The sequence below is a fragment of the Macrobrachium nipponense genome, chromosome 31 (assembly GCF_015104395.2).
Source record: "Macrobrachium nipponense isolate FS-2020 chromosome 31, ASM1510439v2, whole genome shotgun sequence".
Lineage (NCBI taxonomy): Eukaryota > Metazoa > Arthropoda > Malacostraca > Decapoda > Palaemonidae > Macrobrachium > Macrobrachium nipponense.
In genome coordinates, this window is record NC_061093.1 from 31,640,045 (window position 1) to 31,662,544 (window position 22,500).

The 22,500-nt window shown below is 38.9% G+C and overlaps 1 protein-coding gene across 5 annotated transcripts in view; it reads left to right on the forward strand.

Annotated features, from left to right (window-relative positions):
* Positions 1 to 21,396, forward strand: part of LOC135206741 (procollagen-lysine,2-oxoglutarate 5-dioxygenase 1-like) — a 111,354-nt gene extending 89,958 nt beyond the window's left edge. For 2 of the 5 annotated variants that reach the window (XM_064238220.1, XM_064238223.1), the window contains exons 4-16: positions 485 to 648; positions 3,987 to 4,157; positions 4,967 to 5,126; positions 6,297 to 6,468; positions 7,023 to 7,144; positions 7,722 to 7,823; positions 15,336 to 15,461; positions 15,774 to 15,912; positions 16,191 to 16,373; positions 17,163 to 17,267; positions 18,913 to 19,065; positions 20,028 to 20,156; positions 20,981 to 21,396. In XM_064238220.1, the coding sequence (XP_064094290.1) occupies positions 485 to 648; positions 3,987 to 4,157; positions 4,967 to 5,126; positions 6,297 to 6,468; positions 7,023 to 7,144; positions 7,722 to 7,823; positions 15,336 to 15,461; positions 15,774 to 15,912; positions 16,191 to 16,373; positions 17,163 to 17,267; positions 18,913 to 19,065; positions 20,028 to 20,156; positions 20,981 to 21,136 (1,882 nt within the window). In that variant the 3' untranslated portion in view covers positions 21,137 to 21,396. Of the gene's footprint in view, positions 1 to 484; positions 649 to 3,986; positions 4,158 to 4,966; positions 5,127 to 6,296; positions 6,469 to 7,022; positions 7,145 to 7,721; positions 7,824 to 15,335; positions 15,462 to 15,773; positions 15,913 to 16,190; positions 16,374 to 17,162; positions 17,268 to 18,193; positions 18,323 to 18,912; positions 19,140 to 20,027; positions 20,158 to 20,980 lie in introns of those variants that run through there. The other 3 variants (XM_064238222.1, XM_064238221.1, XM_064238224.1) reach the window with 3 other exon arrangements.
* The last annotated feature ends 1,104 nt before the right edge of the window (positions 21,397 to 22,500 follow it).

Consider the following 22,500-nt stretch of genomic DNA (forward strand, 5'->3'; position numbering starts at 1 on the left):
TTTGATAATAATGGATTCCAGTATTGTTAAGTCGTTTTCTTTTTGTACCTGTCCTACTATTGAAAAATCTTTATTGTCTATATAGGTCGGCATATATTTTAATAAAATACATATGGATAGTGCCTTTCCCTGACCCGCCTTGGATTGTTCTTCGAGCTGTTGCTCCGGAAATCGGAGGTATATATATATATATATATATATATATATATATATATATATATATATATATATATATATATATATATTATATATGTATATTGTACATATAAATAAATATATACACACACACACACACACACACACACACACATATATATATATATATATATATATATATATATATATTATATATATATGTTATTATAATATATATATTGTTTTTATATAGCATCTGTGTGTTTAAGCCACTCATATCCATACAATGAATGTAAAAATAATATGCTCCAAAATAAGTTGTTCACTCATTTTTCCTATCTCTCCTCAGTGCTGACGCTATCTTGTCAGCGGGTCCTGTCCGCGTCGTGGAAGAATTTGAGAGATCGAAAAGCAACATTCTCGTGTCAGCCGATGGGTTCTGCTGGCCAGACAGAACTCTTGAGGCCAAGTTCCCAAAAGTCATGAGGGGCAAAAAGTTCCTAAATTCTGGGGGTAAGTTTCAACAAAAGGACTTGTAGTCTTCTTTATTATTATTATTGTTGTTGTTGTTGTTGTTCTTGTTGTAAGTGCTAGTGCCTTACTATAATCTACATTTATGCAATTCTTTTACTTACTTGCCATGCTTTTAACTAAGCCTCGTTGCTTGATATTCAGCACAAAGCGAGACTAAGAAGTTCTCTCTCTCTCTCTCTCTCTCTCTCTCTCTCTCTCTCTCTCTCTCTCTCTCTCTCTCTCTCTAGGTGTTTGCTGAAATCTCACGTAGACTGAAGCCATAAAGCATCCCAGGCATTATGATTCATGTATCAGTGAATACATTTCATTTTTCAAACTCTTCACTTATTATTAAAAATTACCTATCTCTTCTATGAAAAATGATGGAAAATAAACAAAATGGCTAAATACATTCGTGGATAAATAAATAAATAAATGAAAAACAAGGTGAAAAGAGTCATAGGTAAGAAAGCAAGGATTTAAAAATTCACTTTTATGATGATTAAGCCTTTTACATGTCGATATTTGACATAAATTCCTTCAGCTGTGTCACCTTCACCAGAGTGTATCAGGTGAAGGCTTATAAATGATTCTTAACCACCAGCCCTCCTCCCCCCACCCCCCCACCCACCTCTTGGAAATGAGCGACAGTAACCTGAACCAGCAACTTTACATTCCTATGACCGTGGAATTGCTCCACATTCAGTGCACACATGCATGCACACTGTATACACACATACATACGTACACGCACACACACATACACATACACACACATATACACAAACACTCCCGGATGGAAGCCTTGCAAGTAACAGGTATTTCATGTGCTGCAGTATCCGGCACCACAAAAATGCCAGCGCAGCCAGAATGAGGAAGAGAATATGAGAGAGAGAGAGAGAGAGAGAGAGAGAGAGAGAGAGAGAGAGAGAGATGCAGGAATATATAGAAAAGGGACTTCTCAGACTTCTGTTAAATATGGTTGCTCCATCTTTCGTAGAGATAGGTGAAGAACAGATAGAATTGTTGCTTATTAGACCGATGGCTAAGTGGCCCATCCGTTTTCGTTAAAAAATATTTGAATATCGTAGGAATATATAGAAAAGGAATTTCTCAGACTTGTATTAAATATGATTGTTCCATCTTTCATAGAGATAGGTGAAGAACAGATAGAATTGTTGCTTATTAGACTGATGGCTAAATGGCCCATCAGTTTTCTTTAACACAAATATTTAAATATCGCCATTTCTTACTAAGTGATTTCTTTCCAAATTGTTGATGAACGAAAAAGAGATGCGTTTTATTTTCTGCTGACGAAACAATGAATTTGGAGGTCTTCTGCAGAACAATAATTGTTTGGAGATTCTAGGTCTGTGGTATGAAACATTACTAAGAAAAAATGATTCGATGAATACAAAAGAGAGGGTTGTGATATATTTTACTGATTCATTAATGATGATAATAATTCTTTTCTTCATTCAGTAATAGGCTATAAAAAAAACCTGAAACACAGTAACATGAATCGCACTTGGATTAGAAGCATCTTGAAAACAACGTAACCTTTGTTGCTACACTGTTAGTTTTCGTTTCGTAATTTCATGTAGCTTTGGTTACAGAGTTCAAAGGTTGCTCACACTTCTGTGAGACAGAGTGCATACCTTCTCAGGACAAAATATATTTCTTTATTTTGTTCCTGATAAAGAATTTCTCGGTTTTAGTAAGACTCACATAGACACACCATGAACCAGCCTAATCAGAACCATAAGTTCTCAAGGTTTCTTTTAAGTAGTTTCATATATCCCTGTGCTTTGTTTGTAAGGTGTTTTTACGTTGCGTGTAACCGGTGGTTATTCAGCAGCGGGACCAACGGCTTTACGTGACTTCCGAACCACGTCGAAAGTGAACTTCTATCACTAGATATACACATCTCTTACAACTCAATGGAATGCCCGAGAATCGAACACGCGGCCACTGAGATGGCAGGCTAAGACGATACCGATCACGCGACGTCTTTTTAATTTATAAAAGAAATATTTTACGAAGAGGAACAACCATAAAATGGTTGTAGTTAAGTTGGAACGAAGGAGCTTAAAAATGAGAATATTCTAATAATTCATTTTATATTTCCATTCTGAGACTTGAGAACTCAGTGTTAGAATAGAAAACACATCCAACATTATCTAAAGGCTCTGTTGTATAGATCATCGCATTAAAGCTACCGAAAGAAGTTCGAGTCACCATGACTTACTCGTTCTCCCAGCAGTATAACAGTTTCCCAAACATTCGCGTTTCCATCCGCTTTGAAATAAAAACGAGTGCGTAGGCTGGTGGCTCGCTCTGCAAAAGGCTCTCGGCCATGAAAGTCTGACCCGCAGACTATGAGTGCATAATATGTATCGAGCGTCACCAAACCTTTTAATCTCGACTTTTTCAAAAACAAGACGTCCTTCGTGGAAAACGACAGCTGGGAAACGACCCCAAGATCAAAAGGGTCGCGCGTAATTGAGTCCTGAAATCATTCGATGGCAATTGTGGCTTTTTTACGACTGCTATGCTTCCCGCGCAAATTGCGAAAATGAATTTCGAAACATGGATCTGAAAGCCCAAAGTGTGAGAAAGCAGGAAACGAAGTCTACGGGATTCCTTTCCTTGTCGGTGGCAAAAAAACCGCCGGCCACGCACACAATCGGGGCGAAAATAACAGGGAATTGGCCGATAATTAGTTCGACGTTGTTGAGCTTTGTTGTCGCGAGATTAATCATGAGACGAATGTGGATAAGTGACGGGGGAGTTTTCAGGATGGAAATGAAGTGAAACGCAATACCTTTGAACTGGCAATATTTGCTCCCACTTGCAATTATCAGTCTTAGAACCAGATGCAATATCATGAGAATAGTTGGTGTGTCTTTATTAGTCATTTATTTAATTGCCTCTCCTCTCTCTCTCTCTCCTCTCTCTCTCTCTCTCTCTCTCTCTCTCTCTCTCTCTCTCTCTTAGTGAGTTACAAATCTATTAGCAATTCCATAAAGATATAATTTAAGAGTAACCTCATTAATTTCTTCTAGTAACTATCATTGGAGGCAATATTTCATATGTATATCTATATATATACACACACACACACATATATATATATATTATATAAATATATCTATATATATACATATATATATATATATATATATATATATATATATATATATATATATATATATATTATGAAAGTTTCTTCATCTTCTTATAATATAATACTCATAATAATTTAATATCTTATTTCATAAAAAAAAAAAACACACTGTTTTATGACACTCTAAATGACACTATACCATTCATTTCAGGTTTTATTGGACGAGCTGGTATTCTCAACAAGCTATTTTCCGATTACCCAGAAGAGAAATCGCTCCAGATGCTGTTCATCAACACTTACATCAAAGAAGCCGCCAGGGACAAGTACAATTTGAATGTTGATCACATGTCCAACCTCTTCCAGAACCTGAATGGAGCCACAGGTAACAAAAAAAAAAAACTTCAAAATGATTGTGTGGTTTGTTTTTCTAGAATATTAAATAGGGAATCTCACTGTAATGTACAAAATGAATATTAACCAGGGAATCTCACTGTAATGTACAAAATGAATATTAAATAGGGAATCTCACTGTATCGAACAAAATGTCAATTTTAAAAGAATTTCACAAGAAACAGTATAGTAGCTAACTCTCACTGTAATCTACGAAATGTTAAATTTGAAATAACTTTACACAAAACAATATCCTAACCGTTGCTTCATTCCTAGCTAACAATTACAGAATGAGTCAAGTCTTAACTTGCCTCGTTCTATTGATTTATTCTCACATGTCGTGATCGACAACCTGGGTTCTGTCTCCATGAGTCACTGTTGGTCGAGGTCTCAGACTGTAAGGCTTCCTTTGAGCTCTGCACAAGGCTTGGATCCCATTTCATGAAAAGAAACTTGCGTTGCTAATTTTTCTTCAAAGGCCATTTAACTTCAATTTTGATTAATGGATAAATTTACGAACCCTGCTCTATTTCTGATTACAAATTAAAAATTGTGAGATTGATTTATCTGATTCAAAAACATTTTATAAATTGTCAATATATCTGGGAAAGTATATATTATTTTTGCAAAACACTGACTGCTCTTGTTTGCTCCTAATCATTTCTGTTTTCCGCGTTAGCAATTTTTTTCTGATGTTATCAACGTCTCAGCAACTGGGTTAGAATAACTGGTTGTCAATTTCAGCAGAATTTGAACCTCTTACTAATATTTCGAAACTGAAGTGGAATCTCTTCTCGCCAGGTGATGTGGAACTCAGGTTTGCAGGCAAAGATGCATATCTACAGAACACCCTTTATAACTCGGTTCCTATAGTCATTAGAGGAAACAGCCACTCAAACCTAATACTACATACTCTTGGAGGTTACCTCGGTCGAGCTTGGAACCCTGAGGAAGGATGCAAGTAAGTAATGAAGTTTTATGTACGCTATCTATATCTTTGATTTATTACTTATTAAATTGATTTACTACCTATTAAATGCATATAAGTACGTTCACCCATCAAAACATAGCTTTCTTATTTGTCTTTAAAACTAGAGCGAATATTTGTGCATGACTTACAATGAAAACTTAAAATTGATATTTGTGAATGAGTCACAGTGTAAACCTGGATCGAATATTTATGAATAAGTTACTCTGAAAACTTAAATTAATATTTATGAATGAATCACAGTGAAAACCTGGAATAAATATTTATGAATAAGTCACTCTGAAAACTTAAAATTACTATTTATGAATGAGTTGCTAAAAAAGAATTTGTATTAAAGTTTTATGAATAAGTTACAATGAAAATATAAACTGGAATATGTTTGTAATGAGTTTCAATGAGAACTTGGACTGAATATTTATAATAAGTTAAAATAAAAATTTCCTTTAATATTTATGAATGATTTACAATGGAAGCATGGAGCGAGTATTTATGAATGAGTTACGATAAAAGTAGGGACCGAATGCTTGTGAATGAGTCACAATAAAAACGTGGTTTGAATATATATGAAGGATTTGCTAGGAAAACTTGGAGTGAATAGTTTTAATTGAGTTACATTGAAAACTTGTAAGTGAATATTTATGATCGGGTTATTATGAAAACTTAGATTGAATACTTTCGGATGAATTGCAGTGAACACTACAAGTTCATTGCAACCAGCATCCGTAAATGTTAAAATGTCTTTCAGGAGATTTCAGTAATGAAACCACTCATAAAACTGTAGCTATTCTAGGAATTAAATGAAAAAAATAATACAATCAAACCTTTACACTTTCGGTGAATTATTCCAGTTCTTGCTAGGATGACATGAAACCTTTACACTTTCGGTGAATTATTGCAGTTCTAGATAGGATGACATGAAACCTCTAACTTTCGGTGAATCATTCCAGTTCTTGCTAGGATGACATGAAACCTTACACTTTTGGTGACTTATTCCAGTTCTTGCTAGGATGACATGAAACCTTACACTTTCGGTGACTTATCCAGTTCTTGCTAGGATGACATGAAACCTTTAACTTTCGGTGACTTATTCCAGTTCTTGCTAGGATGACATGAAACCTTTACACTTCCGGTGAATCATTCCAGGTCTTGCTGGGACGACATGATTACCGTCGACTTGGCGGACGAGGCCTCAGTACCAAAAGTGACTTTGGCAGTTTTCATTGAGAAACCAACTCCTTTCCTTGAAGAATTCTTCCACAAGATTAACGCTCTCACATACCCAAGATCTAAAGTGAATCTCTACGTTCACAATAGTGTAAGTTAGATAAAAGAGTGCGTGTTGAAATTTGTATTTAAACCTTGAGATTTGTTTTTATACTTAACAGGCTATAAGTTCGGTGGGAAACAGTTATCATTTAAGAATTATATATATATATATATATATATATATATATATATATATATATATATATATATATATATATATATATATATATATATATATAATATGTATATATATAATATATATATATATATATATAATTCGTAAATGATGATAACTGTTCCTCACCGAACTTAATGCTTGTAAAATAAAATTAAATATCTCAAGGTTTAAATAGTGATAAGGGTGGAAATGAGTCCACCGAGATATAGTCCTTAGCCTTTCAAACCAGATTGTTTTAATGGCCTTTTATACTTGAGACGTATCCTGTTTTAACTGAAAAATTTATTTACATATATATATATATATATATATATATATATATATATATATAATATATATATATATATATATATATATATATATATATATAACTATGTATGTATCCGTCCCTTTTTCTTTATTGTCTCTTTCTCTCCTATGCATAGGTCGAATTCCATAACAAGATGGTGTCCGGTTGGATTGAGACAGTGAAACCTGAGTATGCTTCGGTGAAATATGTCTCAGTAGATGAAAATGTTAAGGAGTGGCATGCACGGAATTCTGCCATGTGAGTTGATACACGAACCATCTATTGGTATGCAACGAAATGAGATCTTTAATATAGTTTGTCGTGTTCATTCTGAGAAAATTAGTTTTTTGACTGAGAAAACTCCTGTCGTGACTCAGAGATGGATGAAAATGAGTCACTTAAAAGATTATACATTTTTAAAGGAGGCTAAGTCAACTTTGACAGCTAGACTCCATACTTGCATAGATTAATGCATTGCAAATCATAAGGAACCAAGAATTTTTAAAAACATGTTAAAGGCAACTCTAACTTTTAGATACTCTAAACAAGTGGTTCTTAACTATTTTCATCCTATGACCGCCCCGCCCCCCACCCCGGGACCCTTCAGGATATTACCGTAACCCCTGTGATAAATTTTAAAATGGTGAACCTTGTGTAAAAGGTAAGATAAAACACAAAGAGAGGAAGACCATGATTAATTGAAAATGCCGCGAACAAAAACCTTGACAAGTTCCACATAGCCTAACCATTTGTGACCCCATAAGAAACCCCTAACGACCCCCCTGGTCTAAATGGACACGCTCTTAATAAGAACTCTAATTTGTGTATTTAACAGAGATCACTGCCTGGAAAATGATTGCCAGTACTACTTCAGCATTGATTCCGAGGCTCATATTGACAATCCTTACACTCTCAAATTATTGATTGAACAGAACAGGTGAGTTGTATTTATTTTTGTTTAAGGAATCTAGAGGTAGGCTAACATTAACAAGAAAACATGATCTTCATTGTATTTAACTTTTGTAAGCACATTTTATTTAGAAAATATAAAGGAAACATAGAAACAGATTAAGCTTTTAGCAGCAAAAAAATTTCCCTTGGGATAAATAATCATTTTAGCTATTCTAGAGTGATAAAGGTTTGCAATAAGTTATTGGTTGTTTATTATTTATATATTATTTACCTTATATGTGTTTGACCTTTGATATTATCAATTTACTTTAATATAGGATGTTGGTACATTTTTCATATATCTTGAATAACTGATTACTGAAAGTTTTTTTTGTTCATACACGAAACAAACCTTCGGTCTTAACATTAGGATTTACTAGCGCCAAGCTGGAAACCGGTAGAATTAAAATTACACTTGTGAGATCCAGGGACTAATGGCATCTATACCAGTCACGGGGCATGTATACCCAGAATGCCCACGGCTACCTGTGACCCATCAGTTATTTTCCTACCGCCTTTAAGATAAGACGTGTTACTGTCTATCTCATTTAAAGCCGGTTTTTCAGTTTGCCCGTTCTTTATCCATTTCATTTTTTATTTTTCATTCCTTTTCTTTCTCCAAGTGTGATCAGGTGTGTGGTAAGAGTGTATACGTGGTATGATGGAGAATTTTGCCTCAACATCGGGATCGTCTACCGCTTCGAAGAGGAGACAAAGGAAATGCCCAGGAGTCAGTGGCTTCCCTTGTTCTAGGTTCCTAACCTCGGTGTCGACGGATCCTCATCCAACGTGTAGTAGGTGCAGGGAAAACGTATGTACGGTTACTAATCCGTGTTCTGTTTGTCGCGGTTGGTCGGTGGAACAGTGGAAGAAGTTCTATGGGAAAAAGCCAATACAAAAGAAAGGGGTAAAGTGACGCCATCTTTGGATGACCAAACCTTACCGGCTTCTTTTGTATCGGTAATAAACCAGGCTGCTCCATATGTTTCTCCACCTGCTTTTGAATTGTCTCATACCCTTCGTTTCTCCTAGCGGTTCTGTATCGGAACGTCAGGAGGGGCCTTGGGTAATTTTATGAATAATTTGCACTCTCCTTTGTTCCCAGCAAGTAGAGGGGGAGATCCGCCATCTTTGTTCCAGGCTCCTGCTACGCAAGCGCATAGGTTAGATGGTACGTGGTCAGCGCTAGGCCTACCAGCGTACCAACCTTGGATGGTCTGCTTGCGCATTATATGACGTCACGGTTCCAGCAGGGGCCGCAGCGCTGAATGTTCCTCATCCCCGGGCTTGCAATTTATGGGAATTAATGCCGCTGCTTCTCCATCCCACTCAGTATTTACAGCGATGCAGAACGTGGGAGGTAATTTGGCAGCAAAACGTGCGGTTACCAGCAGAAACCTCTCAGTCTCTCCCTACAGAGCGATGACGTCACAACATACGTCACACTCTGAGATGGCAGGCGTTGGATGACGGTCACAGACCGATTCTCGGTGCCTTTTCGCTGCACCCAGACGCTAATACGCCTTCTGATCCGTCAATGCAAACTGTAATGCAGAAGTTACAGGATATAGAGGAGAGAATGAATAAGAGAGACAAAAAGAAAAAGTGTGATTCGCCTTCTTCGTCTTCTTCCTCTAGTTCGGCGTCATCGCTAAGTCCGATAACGTCACGGCGAGCGCCAGTCAAGCGTTGGAGGAGGATTCGGGAGTTCCTAGCGGATCCTCGGGCCAAGAGGAGAAGAATCAATTCTTCCTCTCCTTCGGACGAAGACTGTCATTTCCAAGTCAGCAAGAAGGTCGGAAAATCAGTGGCTATTAAGCACAAGGTTGCCAGACGAAGCCGTTCGCAAGAGTCCGAACAAGCGAGAGAGGTGACGGCCGGGCGAGCTAGCGGCCGAGGCGGAGTTGCCAGTTCGGATCGCAAAAAACTGCGATACCTCTGGTAAAATCGACGTTGGCGGCGAAATGTGCAGCAGAGGATGGAATGCAGATCCCAGTTTCGCCCGTAAGGCCGTTCAAAATACGTACGAAGGACGATAAGGCTCCTATTAAAAGTACAAAAAATAGAGAGTTGGCAACCTCGGCGGATACGTTCGTGGAAGGCAGTGTCCGTCTGGATAGAAGGCCGAGGCCTGGCTCGCCGACGCTCGAAAACGATGCCAATGCTAATAAAGACGAACTTACCTCTGTCTTAAGGGAGCCTTCATCTTGGAGATCTAGACGAGATTCTCGCTCTAGATCCGTGAGCAGAGAAAGAGTGAGACGTTCTCGTTCCCCTGCTGACTATCTGGGATCGAGCCAACAGCGGCCAGCAAAGATCAAAGAGGCCGCGGCCGTAGGGGCAGGCGCCGTGGAATTCCGGGCCGTCTGTCAGAAGATAGAGGCGAGACAACATCTCTCGTGACGGAGAGTGGTACACTAGAGCCGGAGGAAGGAGAAAACCAAGAGTTTCTGGCCTCGTATGCAGAGGTTATTGATTTGATTCGTCAATTCAATAGCCTTTCGGAGAAGACAGAAACACCGGCCAGTATGCTTCCTCCTGGAATTGACATGGCGTTTGGACTGAAGAGGGATACCAAGGTGTCGTATGAATTGCCTTGCTCGAGTCATGCGGAATCGGTCTTGCAACACGTAAACGCAAAGATTGCAGGGAGGGATAATTCCTTAAGATCTAATAGATCATTTAAATTTATTCCCCCTCCAATGATAAAGCAAAGGAAAATATTTATCGACACCGAAGGTCCCTTTGCTGTCTAGACAAATGAACCCTAATGTTGTAAGGTTAAGGCCTGGATTAACCTTGGATCAGGTTAAAATGGAGTGCCCTTCGATGACATACCAAGAGGCTGCCACGTTAGAAGCAACAGCTTCTTCTGTCTTTCAGGCTGCGTCCTGGTTAGACCTTTGGTCAACAGCAGTGGCGAAAATTGCATCCTCGGAAGCAAACAAGGAAGTAGTAGATGAACCATTGTTCATTAGATTACTACAGTCAGGGTCCAAGGCGATTGCGTACCTGACAAACGTAAGTGCCAATGTTTGGGCAAATATCCTGCTAATGAGGAGAGATGCAGCATTGGCTAGACTAAGCCGCAATGTGGATTTGGATTCCCTGTTAGCAATGAGGAATGGGGATATCTTGGAATCGCAACTACTGTTGCCAGAGGTCATACTGGAAGAAGCGATAGATAGAAGAAGGATGGACACTAACGATAGGTTGGTGCAACAGGCAGTTAGGAAAACCTCTAACAGTCAAACTATTCCTTTGGAGGGAGGACAACAGCAGATGTCTCGAAAGAAACCAGTGAGACATAGCATCCCTAATAGAGTCCACAAAGACCCTCTTCCCCAAAGAGGATAACTCATCGGCCCTTTCACATAGAAACAACAGAGGAAGGGGCAATAGGGGAAGGGGAGAGGCTCAAGAAGATAGGATGGGCGCCTCCCATCACTCGGCCACACCAGTGGGGGGTTGCCTGGCAAATCACTGGAAGGTGTGGCAGGAACTAGGGCAGAGCATTGGGTGGTGGATGTTCTCAGATCGGGTATTTGATTCCGTTCGAGGTAACCCCGCCCCTGACAGATCAACCATTACCCCACGTCACTTATGCCCACAGATCTCAGAAGGCCACTATTCTGCAGGACGAAGTGAAGAAGATGATGGAAAAAAGGAGCTGTGCAACAAGTATGCAGTCCGACAAAAGGCTTCTACAGCAGGATTTTCCTGGTACCCAAATCCAACGGGGAGTGGAGGACAGTAATAGACCTGTCAACGCTGAATCTGTTTATAAGGAAAACCAGTTTCAAGATGGAAACTCCGAAAACGGTTCTACAAGCAGTCAGAATCGGAGACTTTATGCTGACAAGTCGATCTAAAGGACGCATACTTTCAGATACCAGTCCATCAGTCTTCAAGGAAATTTCTCCGCTTCAGTCTTGCAGGGAAAGCTTTCGAGTTCAAGGTCCTGTGCTTCGGATTGACAACGTCTCCTCAAGTTTTTACAAGAGTGTTCACCTCGTGTCGGCATGGGCGCACGCTCAGGGGATCAGGCTGATAAGATATCTGGACGATTGGCTGGTGATAGCAAAGTCCAGGGAGAAATTACTCAGGGACAGGGCGACCCTCCTGCAGCTTTGTCACAGCCTAGGTATTGTGGTGAATCAGCAGAAGTCGCAGCTGATCCAAGTTAACGTTTGGAATATCTGGGAATGGTGATAGACACAACACAAGCCAAAGTATTCCCGACAGACCAAAGAGTACAGAAATGCAAACAAGTGGTGAATGCCTTTCTGGGAAAGCAGACACAGCCAGCAGACAGTGGCAGGTGGTGCTGGGAATCCTAACCTCCCTGGAGAAGCTAGTACCACAAGGAAGGCTACACCTTCGTCCCTACAATGGAGGATGAAGGAGTTTTGGTCATCAACAGTAGATCACCCGTACGAGCAAATTCCCTTGTCGGCAGAAGTGAGGAAAGACTTGCTGTGGTGGGTGGACGACGACAATCTGACAGTGGGTGTCCCCCTTCAACAATCCTCCCCAGACCTCTTGCTGTTCTCGGATGCATCACTAGAAGGCTGGGGAGCCCATATGGAGGAGTTGATGGTGTCAGCAAAATGGAGTTGCAAGGACAGAGAACTCCATATAAACGTGCTGGAGTTGAAAGCAGCTTTCCTGGCTCTACAAGAATTCAGGGAGAGAGTAAAGGGACACTCGGTGGTATTGATGTCAGACAACACCACAGTAGTAGCTTATATAAACAAGCAAGGAGGCCTAGTTTCTCGGCAGTTACATGTGATGACAGTTCAACTTCACCAGTGGGCTATAGAGAACCTGGTAGACATCAAGGCCAGGTATATTCCGGAAAAAGAAACATAGTGGCCGACAAGTTGAGCCGCAGGGATCAGATTCTGGGAACGGAGTGGTCCCTACACCAACAGGTAGTGGACAGGATGCTCATGTTGTGGGAAGGACCGATCATAGACCTATTCGCAACCAGGTACAACAAAAAGTTGGAAGTGTATTGTTCAGTAGTCCCGGACGCAGAGGCAGCAGCAGAAGATGCGCTACAACACCCCTGGGACAATCTGGACGTGTACGCATTTCCTCCATTTTGTCTAATCCGTCAGGTTCTGAACAGGGTAATGCGGTCTCAGAACCTCAAGATGACCCTGGTAGCCACCCCCCCGTTATGGCCGAAAGCAGAGTGGTTTCCAGACCTACTGGAACTCCTAGTAGATGTGCCAAGAGAGTTACCTCCATGGAGCAACCTTCTGTGTCAGCCTCACGTGGAGAGGTACCACCAGTCGGTGAAGTCCCTATCGCTTCACGGGTGGAGACTGTCAAGTATCTCCTCCGAGAGCGAGGGTTTTCGCAGAAAGCAGCAACTCAGATGGCAGGTAATATCAGAAAATCATCTGCGACAGCATACTGTGATTGGTGTCGTAGGGGGAACGTGTCTCCACTCGGTACCACTATTCAGCAGTTAGCGGACTTTCTGATATATCTCAGAACAGAAAAACATATGTCTGTATCTGCAGTGAAGGGGTACAGGGCTGCTCTAGCCTCAGTCTTACGAATGAAAGGAGTGGACATATCGTCTTCATGGGAGTTGGCCATGCTGATGAGGGAGCTTTGAACAGTTCATGCCCACCAAAGGAGCTAAAAACCCCAGATTGGGATCTGACCAAGGTACTGAGTAGTCTGACAAAACCCCCTTACGAACCACTAAGGCAGTCCACGGATAGGAGCCTGACCCTGAAGACAGTCTTCTTATTGGCCCTGGCTTCAACCAAAAGGGTGGGGGAGCTACATGGCCTCTCATATCTCATAAAGCACTCGAGAGGTTGGAGATCAATGGTGTGTGAGTTTGTCCCAGAATTCGTGGCAAAGACCCAAAATCCAACAATAGTAGACGGCAGATTCGACTCCTTTACCATACCTTCCTTGGCAGACTTTGTAGACAACGACAAAGCTGAAATGCTCCTGTGCCCCGTCAGGGCACTAAGGGAGTACTTAAAGAGAACAAGGCACCTCAGGCCGGGGTGCCAGAGGTTGTTCGTAAGTACAGGACGGAACAAGAAGGAAGTGTCCAAGAATACAATATCATTTTGGCTAAGGGAGACAATCAGAAATGCTTATACTGCAGAAGACAGAGGGTCAGATAGCCAGGTGGGAGCTAGAGCTCATGACATCAGGGGTGTGAGTGCTTCCCTAGCATTTAAGAAGAACATGTCTGTGGATAAAATTCTGAAAGCTGGCGTGTGGAAGCGCCAAACAACTTTCACCTCATTTTATTTGAAAGATGTTGCCCATAGATCCTTGGACACCTTTTCCTTGGGTCCAGTGGTGGCGGCCCAACAAGTGATATAGTTCATCCAGTGCCCTGGCGGGTCAGTTGCGTCTAGTCTAAGATGAAGGTATGAAAGTAGAATGAATGGGAATGACTGGTCTTTTTTCTTTACTACTTTCTTCCTACTCCTTTAACTACGGGCAATATGAAGGGAGGTACGTCATGTGCTGGAACGGACTAGATGCAGGTGAGATGGTCAGCCATACTGTGAAGCTATCTTAGCTGATGATTATCTTTCAGTAGCAACACACCCCTCTGGATAATAAGGAAAGAGGGGTGAAGGTCGATCCAGTCGCAAGGGACAAGAGTAAACAGTAGAATGGTATCTACACCCAGTGGGAGGAAACCAATAGATCCGCTTATATCTTTGGTCCTAGGTTCATTGTCCATTCTCTAGAATTTCCCTATATTCGGAAATGGATAAGGTGGCAAACTTCCAGTCAGTTGTAGAGACTTACCTCCCTCCAATAGTAAGTCTATCCTAATGTTAAGACCGAAGTTTGTTTCGTGTATGAACAAATACCAAATTTGTAACTAATTTGTATTTTTCATAACTAACAAACCTGAGGTCTTAACAGTTAAAGGCCCACCTCGAACCACCCCTCTAGCAGTCTAAACTGGGTTAGAAATATAACTGATGGGTCACAGGTAGCCGTGGGCATTCTGGGTATTACATGCCCCGTGACCTGGTATAGATGCCATTAGTCCCTGGATCTCACAAGTGTAATTTTAATTCTACCGGTTTCCAGCTTGGCGCTAGTAAATCCTAATGTTAAGACCTCAGGTTTGTTAGTTATGAAAAAATACAAATTAGTTGTACAAATTTGGGTATTTTTTTTCTCAAATATCCGATACTGCCCCTTTACTATTAATCTTTCGTTTTAGTGCTATTTCCAAATTGTTTCGTTATTCAAAAGAAAGCCACGAATCGGATAATTTGTTGCTCAAAACGCCAGATAAAAATTTACAAAATAATAAAAATTAATAACAATTACGGGAGTAATTAAGCAAGTAAATGATGGTTATCTGGCGTCGTTGACGTATATAAACTGCAGTTGTTGAAGATCCCCATACAAGTGCTTTTGTTTGACGTAGTCTTACACTAGAACAAAGGACCATTTTTAAAGTTGTAATGCTTTTCTCCACCCCCAGGGACATCATTGCTCCACTGCTAATCCGTCCATACAAAGCATGGAGCAACTTTTGGGGAGCAATCACAAACGACGGCTTCTACGCCAGGTCGCTGGACTACATGGAGATCGTCCAAGCACAGAGAAGGTTCGTCTGTAAATATGTCTAACTAAACTTACTGAAAACCTTATTCTGATGTGTAAACAGAATATCTGTTTACATTTAACCTACAATTTTTACTGTTGATGTAAATAAAATGTTATTCAGTTATTCATATTTTTATTGTATATTCATTTCCAGTGAACTTTATTTCAATTTTTTTTAAATTCCAGGGGTCTATCCATTTAACCTGCGATTTTTACTGTTGATGTAGATCAAATGTTATTCAGTTATTCATATTTTTATTAAATATTAATTTCCAGTGAACTTTATTTTATTTATTTATTTTTTAAATTCCAGGGGTCTATGGAATGTCCCTTACGTCACATCGAGTTATCTTCTCAAGCGCTCACTTCTTGACAACGAAGACACTAAGCCATCTTTCATTAAGAACCTCTTAGATCCTGACATGGCTTTCTGTGAAAACATGAGAGAAAAGGTACCGTTCTGAAATAATATCTTTTTATTATCTCTATCTTTATTGCTACATTTTCCATTTCAGTTTTGAAATATTATTAGAGGCGTTCTGTTGGTCGATAAATAATCTTTCTTTCTGGTATTAAAAGCTCAATAGTTTTAAGGGAAAACTGAATTTTGTAAGTTAACGTTTTTGAATCAGATTATTCTCAAACGAAAACCAAGAAAAAAATTGGCATATAAGAGTCTAAGCAGATGTCCTTAAATAACACCCGCCCCCCTTTTTTTTCTATTTCTTAGGGAGTCTTCATGTACGTCAGTAACAGACTTGACTTCGGTCACCTGGTCAGCTCGGAAAAGTTTGACCCTACCCGAATGAATGGCGAACTGTGGGAGGTATTTGAGAATCGGTGGGACTGGGAGCTACGCTACCTGCATACAAATTACTCCAATGCCGTTTCCCCGAATACCACGCTGGAGGCTGTAAGTAGGCCAAGATGTGTCTTTATCTGTTCCCTGTGAGATACCGCGTTGATAAATGATAAGGTCTTTTTTCATAATATATGATATAAATTAGAGCACTTTCCTACTACTGGCGGAATTGTCCTTATTCAAATTGGGTTCTAGTTTTTCTAAAGGAAAAGTGTTATAATTCAACATCATTTTCATCATTTCGAGAACTGTGATCTGGTGTATAAGCACTATATACTATCGATAATTATGGGTAAAATTTGTTTCCGTAAACTAAACTAATTAGTGTGAAGAATTAAATTCACACATTCAAACCTGGTTTCAATTTCCCTTTATATGAAAAGTGCTACGATTTCACGTTTTTATTTACAAAATTTGTGTTCAAAAACCAAATATAGTAGATTCACATCAACCGTGCATGTGATGTACAGGCCCGTGCCTTACGACGCTCCTGATTGACTGTTGATAAGCCAGTCACAGGGCTAGAAACTCTCAGTCTCTCGAGAGAGTTCACATAGGCAGGATGTATGTTCCACCTCTTTTGAGGTGGAATATACAGCCTGCCTTCATGAACTCTCGAGAGAGACTGAGAGTTTCCAGCCCTGTGATTGGCTTATCAACAGCCAGTCAGGAGCGTCGTAAGGGACGGGCCTAGACATCACATGCACGGTTGGTGTGAATCTACTATAGTTAATGTAGCGTCTGTACTTCACAAAGGACATCTGTTACCATTACTTACAGAGATCTCTCTCTTTGAGTTACTGTTCAAAATACGAAATTCCAAAACTTTTCGCTTTACAGCCTTGCCCTGATGTCTTTTGGTTCCCCCTCTTCAAAGAACGTTACGCAAAGGAAATGATCGAAACTTTCGAGCACATCGGCACATGGTCGGATGGAAGCCACAATGTAAGTGTTTCTTCTCCGGTAGATGTTGTTATATAATGTCTTTATATATATATATATATATATATATATATATATATATATATATATATATATATATATATATGATATATATATGAATTCTTATTACATCACCGTGATTCATATACATGCATTAAGCTATAAATGTCCTTTAATATCCAATTCGCTCTACCTCGGAATTATAAGTTTTTATATGTTAACCGAAGGGGAATTTTTTAGTTGATGATAATTTCGTACTACCGTGGATTCGAACCAGTATCCTGATTTCTCCTCTGTTTGTCCGCTGGTTCGAATCCACGGGAGGACGAAATTATTATCAATTAAAAAATTCCCCTTCGGTTAACGTTTACCAAATATGAAAATATATTAATTCCGAGGTAGAGCTAATTGGATATTAAAGGACATTTGTAGATTAATGCATATATTATATTATATTAATATATATTTCTAATAATTATATAATTATAATATATATATATATAATATTAATATATATATATAATATAATCCAAGGCGGGTCAGGGAAAGGCACTATCCATATGCATTTTATTAAAATATATGCCGACGTTTCACAACTCCACATAGTTGCATTTTCTAGGCTGCAAGCAAGCGAACATGGCAATCAATAAAACTAATAAAATCCGAATTACTATATATATATATACTATATATATATATATATATATATATATATATATATATTAGCTGAAGGCACTAGGAAAGTTAAAAATGAGTGAACAGCGACACGATGTCGTAAACTCCTAGTGATATACGAACGAACATGGTATTCACAAGTTCATTAAGCTAAACAATAAATGCTAGATGGTGAAACCCAATAGTACACCGTTGCTGAAGTTCAATACGAAAGTTTTAAGGTCTCTGACGCTTCGGTATTTATGTTTTCCTAGCCCCTGTACAGAGGCAGTCCCATGCAGGCGGAAATCCAGAGTGTTGGAATGGGCGAGGTCTGGCAAGAAATGCTGCAAAGCTATGTGGTGCCCATGCAGAAGAAAATCTTCATTGGTTATGATCACTATGTAGGAATTATTCACAAGTAGAATGAACAGGAGAGCTTATTTTCTCATAGTTTTGCATGATGAGGCAGTTTCGCAACCACTTGAGACATCTGTTAGCGAAACTTGATGCAGTGTCCTCAATTCTATAGTTTTTAATAACATTGTTCATCTGGATAGAATAACACTTTATCAGATGTGCTGCTGACTGTTCATAAACATATATTAGCACTGCTTGTTTCTGCTTAATTCTTTATAATAGACAAATGGAAATAATATCAGACTTAACCCTGTTTTTTTTAGGGATATTGGTGAACATTTCAAAAGAAAAAAAAAACGTTGGTTAGTCAACCTCAAGTACCCTTAACTATGATCACCAGGACGATTAGCCCTTTGGAATTTGAGGGGGAGTGTAGTTGTTGGATAAATATTTGTTTCATAGCATCTAATTACCCTATTAGTTTCTGTGACCAATACCAAGAACATGATAGGGTAATATTTCTCCACATGAAGGGAATGGAAAGATAGCTCTTGCATGAAAACGACTCCTCATAGAAACAAAAAAAGACAGTAATAACCTTCATTACCTTAACGTTTCGCACTACCATCATCAGGATCCTCGACTTGAGGGAGGCTACGAGTCTGTGCCAACCATCGACATCCACATGAAGCAAGTCGGCATGGAGGAGCAGTGGCTCGAGATACTGAGGGTGTATGTCCAACCCATCCAGCTCAAAGTCTTCGAGGGTTACTTCAACGATGTAGGAGTGAGAAATCGTTCCTGGTGGTGGTGAACAGATTAGGTCTGGTGATGGTAACAGCTAATAGGTCGGCACTGTTGGTGAGAATGGGCTGGTATTTGGTGGTGGATAGTATCACATTACACGTGGTGGCGGTAGGGATCTAGGGACTCACTTAGCTGTAGGGGTGGTGGTAGTTTCATTAAATACTAATTCAAATTTTGTAGGTTAGCGGGTTAGGAAAGCTGATATAGCTCAGGTGCTTCTTGGTGCAAATCATTGGTATAAACATAGCACTTACGTGCGCTTTTAAATAAATCTTCAATGGATATTAGCATTCTTGTTCCTAATGATAAACTTTCGTTTTTAACTCTTAAAAAGCTTAATGTAGTATTTAAAGTCACATAAACCAACCTTTTACATCTACGACTTCTTGAGTGAATGAGCCATTTCTCTTTTGAGATTGTAAAAAAAGTAACCTCTTTAAATCACCAAACCTCTTTGCAGTTAAACTATTTCACAATAACTGGTAGGTTTTAAATTAATACTTTCCACATAACTGCTTAACTCTTTTAATCACTAAATCTTGCAATGAAATTACTTCATAGAAAACTGGTAGACTGTAAATTAATACATTCCTCAACAAATGACATCTTACATGCGCATACAGCAAAATGGCATGATTTAATGCAATGGCTTTCAATAATAAAGGTGACGCACAGCATGAACTAGTCCTTACTAACATCCAAAGAATTTTGTAATTGATATATGTGAAATACATCATGTTTAGAATATTAAAGGAATTTGAAAAGGTTTGAAAAACATCCAGAGTTTCACTATGTTTGAAATCAAATGTAGCATGATCAACTCACAGGAGTTTTGTACTCTATGGATTACATATATTTCAGACTACCTTTAATTTTTTTTTAGAGTAAATAATGACCTTTTATTCCTATCTTCCCGTTCTCAATGATGACTACTTTCCTCAGCCCCCTCGTGCCATTATGAGCTTCATGGTGAGGTACAAGCCGGATGAACAGCCTTTCCTCAAACCACATCATGACACTTCGACATATACTATCAATGTTGCGTTGAACAGACCTGGCATTGATTTCAAGGTCTGTAATTTTCCCCTTAATGAATTTATTTTGAAATTCCACTGGTTGTGGATATTTGCTTGCTTCGAGCTTTAAGATTGTCGAAATAAAATATGTCGAAATAAAATATAATGGCACGTCCAGATGGTCAGCAAGTAAGCTGAAAATACTGGTGTAATCATTGTTGCCCGTCAGTGGCGTGGTCGGTATGGTGTTGGCGTACCACCTCGGTGGCCGCCAGTTCGATTCTCGGGCATTCCGTTGACGTGTGAGAGATGTGTATTTCTATTGATATAAGTTCACTCTCGACATGGTTCGGAAGTCACGTAAAGCCGTTGGTCCCGTTGCTGAACAACAATGGTTCCATGCAACGTAAAAACGCCATACAAGCAAATAAACAAACAAATTAATCACTGTTGTCAGTAAATTGGAAATTTGTCAACAACAGCGTTTGCAATATTCTTAAGTACTAAGTTTACTAAGAGCATTGTAAAAGTTATTTTTTATATATTACCATTGCAAAAGTTTTTTTTTTTATATTTACAACTTATCAGCGACAGCAAATACAACAATGTTTACAACAATGTTGTATTTTATGCTATGGAGAAGTTGGAAATATATCAACAACAACGTTTGCAATGCACATAGTACTAAGATTGCTAAGAACATAGCAAACATTCTTGTTGACGTAGTTCCAACTTGACGACAATGAATAATCATAACTTTCAGCTTATCTCCTGAACGTTTGGGCGCGCTTTGGCAGATTAAGAATTGCTATTGGATAACGGAATGAATCATTTGACAAATCAATACATTGTTGGCTAACGACACATATGATATTGCAGGGAGGCGGATGCCGATTTGTACGATACAACTGCTCTGTGACAGACACTAGAGTGGGCTGGGTGTTGATGCACCCTGGAAGACTAACTCACTTGCACGAGGGTCTTTACGTCACGGAAGGAACCAGATACATCATCGTGACGTTCATCGATCCCTAGATTCTTCAGAAACTCTCGCACGATTTCTGGAGAATACAATTTCCATATCTGGATGCTTTGCAGATCACTTTGTAATAGGAGGGTTTGTTATTTCAGATGTATAAGACATTATTCTTTCAATTTATACATTTTTTTTTTTTAGTTAATGATTATTTCCTACTAAATGTGATTCTAACTGTGTGTATGTTGCAATGCTTGATGTGATATGATTTATTATAAATTTTATTGTTTTGTATATATAAATAAACTTTATAGTTGAATTTGTAGTTGCATTGAACACAAAAAGAATCTAAAGGTGCCTCCACACGTCGTAAAAAACGTGGGCAACTTTTTCGATACATATCGTAAACAGACTGGAAACAAATCAACAACCTTAATTGGCGAACGATTCTTTGTCAAATAATCATATGAAGCACCGGTTAGGATAAACTATAAGTCGTCAATTTTCATTCAACTTATGTATGCGGTGTGTGCTCGATAAGTTTTTTCCAACGCTTGTTTATGACATGATTTATCACAGCGTAACCCCAATCAAATATAATTAGTATATACCAATAAATACACCGAACATAAATTCAGACTTCCAACAGAATTCCTTATCTTACATCGCTATTCGAGAAATTGGTCCAAAATGCACGTTAATTAAAGGCAGAAAAAGCTCTCATCAGGAGTGCGGTTGCAGTCGGATACCTTAACTTCAGTTATGTTTTTAATCAGCAGTGTGACCTATGCATTATACAACATTGCTTGAAGTTGTACAACTTACTCATAACCAATATGGTATTCGTTTTATCCAAAAAAAAGAATGCTGAAACGCGGTGTCTCTATCCATGGATGCAGTATCCAAATCGATACATGCATACATATATATAATGTATGTATGTGTGGTCTTAGTAATAGGACAGATACTTTCAAATCTTAACGTGATGATAAATGATATTGCCAAGGCCAGGTAGAACACTATTTCGCGAGCTTTCGAGGTACAAAATCTAAACTTCAAGTTGAAACATTGACAAAGGTAAGAATCACTGCAATTACGATAAAGTTAATAGTCTTATTAAATCCTTTGGTATAAAGCTAACAAAACATGAAAAGAATAGGCAGTACAAACTAAAAATGAATCTCAGAAATACGAAAACTAAAAAAACGCAAACATAAAAATGTGGTAAAATGTAAACGAACTACCACACACAAAGTAAAAGGTCTACGGTCGTTTGAGTGCCTACTAAGAAATCCCACGATAGCTAGTTGAATACTGGACGAGTTGTTGTCCAGTTCCGGTTATACCTTCTTAACAACTAGTGACTGAAATTAGAAGGTCTAGTGTACTAGAAAAAATAAAAAAAACGACAGTACTTTAGAAC